This window comes from Caloenas nicobarica, chromosome 10 (genome assembly GCF_036013445.1).
Source record: "Caloenas nicobarica isolate bCalNic1 chromosome 10, bCalNic1.hap1, whole genome shotgun sequence".
In the NCBI taxonomy this organism is placed as follows: domain Eukaryota; kingdom Metazoa; phylum Chordata; class Aves; order Columbiformes; family Columbidae; genus Caloenas; species Caloenas nicobarica.
Window position 1 is genome coordinate 1111495 of NC_088254.1, and position 3932 is coordinate 1115426.

The window sequence follows — 3932 nt, forward strand, 5'->3', positions numbered from 1 at the left end:
AAGAGCCTGGCTCTGCATTCTCCATCACCTCCTCATTGGCACTGGCAGGCTGTGATGAGGTCCCCGTCAGCCTTCCCTTCTCTGGCATGGACAAGCCCGGCTTGCCCCTCAGCCTCTCCCCACAGGCAAAGTGCTCCAGTCCCTGGCTGTCCCCAGGGCCCTTTGCTCAACCCACTCCAGCTTGCCAATATCTTTCCTGAATTGGGATCTGAGATCTGGATGGAGTATTCCAGAGAATCCCTTCCCTCCATCTCCTGGCCGTGCTCCTGGTGGCACAGCCCAGGGTGCTCCTGGCCTCCCTTGCACCAGGGCACACGCTGCCTCCTGCCCAGCTCCCTGCCCACCCAGACCTTTCCCACAGAGCTGCTGGCAGCCAGGCAGCCCCAGCCTGTGCCATTGCCAGGGTGAGTCCCCTGCAGGGGCAGACACTGCTGTTTGTCCTTCTGGGGCTTCCTGAGGTTCCTGCCAAGATGTGCTCTCCTCCTTGAACCCCTTCATTGAGCAGAGAGGCCTGGGTGGGTGTTCCAGTAAAGACCCAGACACAGAAGGCATTGAGTCCCTCAACCCCAGCATCACTCTCTGCTGTTATTAAATTCCCCTCCCCACCCAGTAACAGCCCCGCATTTCCCTTGTTCTGCCTTGGTCTCTGATGCAGTGGTCTCTTTTCTTGCAGCCACCAACTCCAGGTGAGCTTTGCCCTTCCCAAAGTCATCCCTGCACAGCAAAGGCGATGCACATAGACTCCTTGTCTGTACTTGTCCTTGCTGTCGCCCCTGGCAGCTGCTTGTGGCCCCTGTCTGCACCCTGTGCTGTGACAGCCCAGCCCTGCTGCCCCACACATGGTCCCACAGCCCCACGGTGCAGGCACAGCACAGGAGAGGGTGCATTTGGGGTGGGGAACGGTCTCCCAGTGTGATGCCCACATGGTCCTTGGTGCTTTCTCACCCCATGGCCTTCCTGTGTGGCAGCCTCTCCAAGCTCCTGGAGAGGCCGTGCCAGCTGTGGGGTTCACAGACAGCCCTGCTCCAGGGTCTGCCAGGGTCTGGGCCAGGAGAGAGGCTGGGCAGGGCTGGCCATTCCCTGAGACAGGCCCTGAGCCCAGCAGGAGGATGGAGATGGCCTCACAGGGAACCTCACCCGTAAACCTGGGCTGAGCGACCAGTGCTGGAAATGGCCCATGAGAGGTGGCCAGTGGCTGGGGGGTGAGGAAGACCCTGGGTCACCTTCCTGGTCTGTCCATGCCACCAAGGTCACAGAGCAGGCTCCTCTCTCCTGCACCTGCAGGACATTGATCCCTCCCACAAGCCCTGGCTCTGCACCACAACCCCTGGTGTGAGTCTTCACCCTGCGTGGTCATGCAGCACAAGATACAGGCTGATGTTTTTCTCTCCCAGGTCCTTTCCAGCCCAGCCCAGCTCCCTCGAGTCTCTCCCACCTCCCCTGCCCTCTCTCTACCATCAACACCCTCTCCCCAGCAAAGCCCAGTGTGGGGCTGGCTCCACACCAGTGCCCATTGCAGGTGCTCTGGGCAGTCACCCCACAGCCTCTGCCCCTCTGAAGGGCACAGCAGCTCCTGGGGGTCAGAAAGCGGTCAGCCCCGGAGGTGGGTGAACACACATGGCAAAAGGAAATGGAGGCACCTGTGTCCTTTGCTCTCCTTTCCAGCAGATCCTGAGAGCTCTGCAACCCCTCCAGGCCATCCCATCTCCCCAGGCCAGCACGAAAGCCTTGAGGTCCCTTGAGGTCCTCAAGAGCTCTTACTGCCACTGGTACAGAGCAGCCTTCCCAAAGCTGGCGCAGCCAAAAGGTGTTTTCATTTCCCATTCATCCCTGATACAATGAGGATGGATGTCAGACGTAAGAAAAAGAACCTAAAAAATAAAAAAAAATTTAAATCATGTTCATTCATTTCACTTGTATTTAAGAGACTCCCCGGTTAAACAAGGTCTCTGGATCACGCAACATGTGTGGATACTTAAGCAGGAGGAGATGACCAGTGGCATTTCTTCGAAAAGAACAATATCACAAGTGGAAAAAGAAAAAAAATGTATAAGAAGGAAACAAAGATTGGCCTGTCATGACATACACTGGGAGCCATTGAAGAGGAAGGTGGGCAGTCTATGGCTGAAAACATCCAGTCATCAGCCTCCTCAGAGTATCCTTGAGCTCCTGGTTCCTCATGCTGTAGATGAGGGGGTTCAATGTTGGAGGCAGCACTGAGTACAGAACAGACACCACCAGATCCAGGGATGGTGAGGAGATGGAGGGGGGCTTGAAGTAGGCAAACATACCAGTGCTGATAAACAAGGAGACCACGGCCAGGTGTGGGAGGCACGTGGAAAAGGCTTTGTGCCGTCCCTCCTCAGAGGGAATCCTCAGCACGGCCCTGAAGATCTGCACATAGGACAGCACGATGAACACAAAACATACAAAAAATACAGACGCACCAAATATAACAAGCCCAAGTTCCCTGAGGTAGGCATCTGAGCAGGAGAGCTTGAGGATCTGGGGGATTTCACAGAAGAACTGGTCCAGGGCATTGCCCTTGCAGAGTGGCAGTGAAAATGTATTGGCCGTGTGGAGCAGAGCATTGAGAAACCCAGTGGCCCAGGCAGCTGCTGCCATGTGGACACAAGCTCTGCTGCCCAGGAGGGTCCCGTAGTGCAGGGGTTTGCAGATGGCAACATAGCGGTCGTAGGACATGACAGTGAGGAGACAATACTCTGCTGAAATGAAAAAGAAAAACAGAAAGACTTGGGCAGCACATCCCATATAAGAGATGGCCCTGGTGTCCCAGAGGGAATTGGCCATGGACTTGGGGACAATGGTGGAGATGGAGCCCAGGTCGAGGAGGGAGAGGTTGAGCAGGAAGAAGTACATGGGGGTGTGGAGGTGCTGGTCACAGGCTATGGTGGTGATGATGAGGCCGTTGCCCAGGAGGGCAGCCAGGTAGATGCCCAGGAAGAGCCAGAAGTGCAAGAGCTGCAGCTCCCGTGTGTCTCTGAATGCCAGGAGGAGGAACTGGGTGATGGAGCTGCTGTTGGACATTTGCTGTCTCTGAGCGTAGGCACCGTCATAAGAGGAAAAGAAAACGACAAGGGGAGATTTCTCTGAGCAAAATCAAATCCATTACTCATACATACTCCCCTGCTCTACACGCCCTTGTCCTTTTCCAGACCTTCTTTCAGCTCCGTGGCTGAGCCCTGGGTGGTGCTGGCTGGAGGTGCCGTGAAGGAGCAGGGCCTGTGCCCGCTGGCTGCCCAGGAGTCAGCCCTGCTCTGCAGCAGGGGGTCATGAGAACGGGGGGCAGGAGCCAGCCCTGGGGTTCAAAGTTGTCATCTGAAACTGCTGCTGGTGAAGAAGGGCCTGTCAGCATCTGCACTATCAGCAAAATGAAACAGGATGGTAAAACGAAGTTTGAAATGTTTGGGTTTTTTACAGCTTCACAGAATCACAGAATGTTAGGGATTGGAAGGGACCTCAAAAGATCATCTATTCCAATCCTGCAACTCCCCTGGAGAGTGTTGTGGGTGTCAGAAACCCTCAGCATTTCTGCTGCACTCAGGGAGAACAGAGCAAGTCCTGCGAGACCAGAGGACACCTGTGGGTCAGTGCAGAGTGAGGGCAGCTGGTCTGTCCCTCTGTCTTGCTCCAGCTGCCCTGGGCTGGCACCTTTCTGAGATGGAGGCTGATCACACTGCTTTCATGTTACCCTGAAAAGCCACCAGGCACTGCTGAGAGCAGAGGGATCCACCTCAGACCATGACATGTCTCACCCTTTCCCAAGGTTTCAGCTCCCCACATTTAGCCCAGGACACACTTGACACATTTCACAAACCCAACAGCATTTTCTCAGTCACAGCAGCTCTGCGCTTCTCCATGGGGCTTTCAGATAACACAAGGATGCTGTAGGACAGGTTTGCATCCTGGAG

General features: G+C 55.5%; 1 protein-coding gene across 1 annotated transcript; it reads right to left on the minus strand.

Moving 5' to 3' along the window:
- Nucleotides 1-2118: 2118 nt before the first annotated feature.
- LOC135992568 (olfactory receptor 14J1-like) lies at nucleotides 2119-3048 on the minus strand. The gene has a single exon (XM_065641854.1). It carries the CDS (start codon nucleotides 3046-3048, stop codon nucleotides 2119-2121), a length of 930 nt encoding a protein of 309 aa, XP_065497926.1.
- Between the last annotated feature and the right edge of the window lie 884 nt (nucleotides 3049-3932).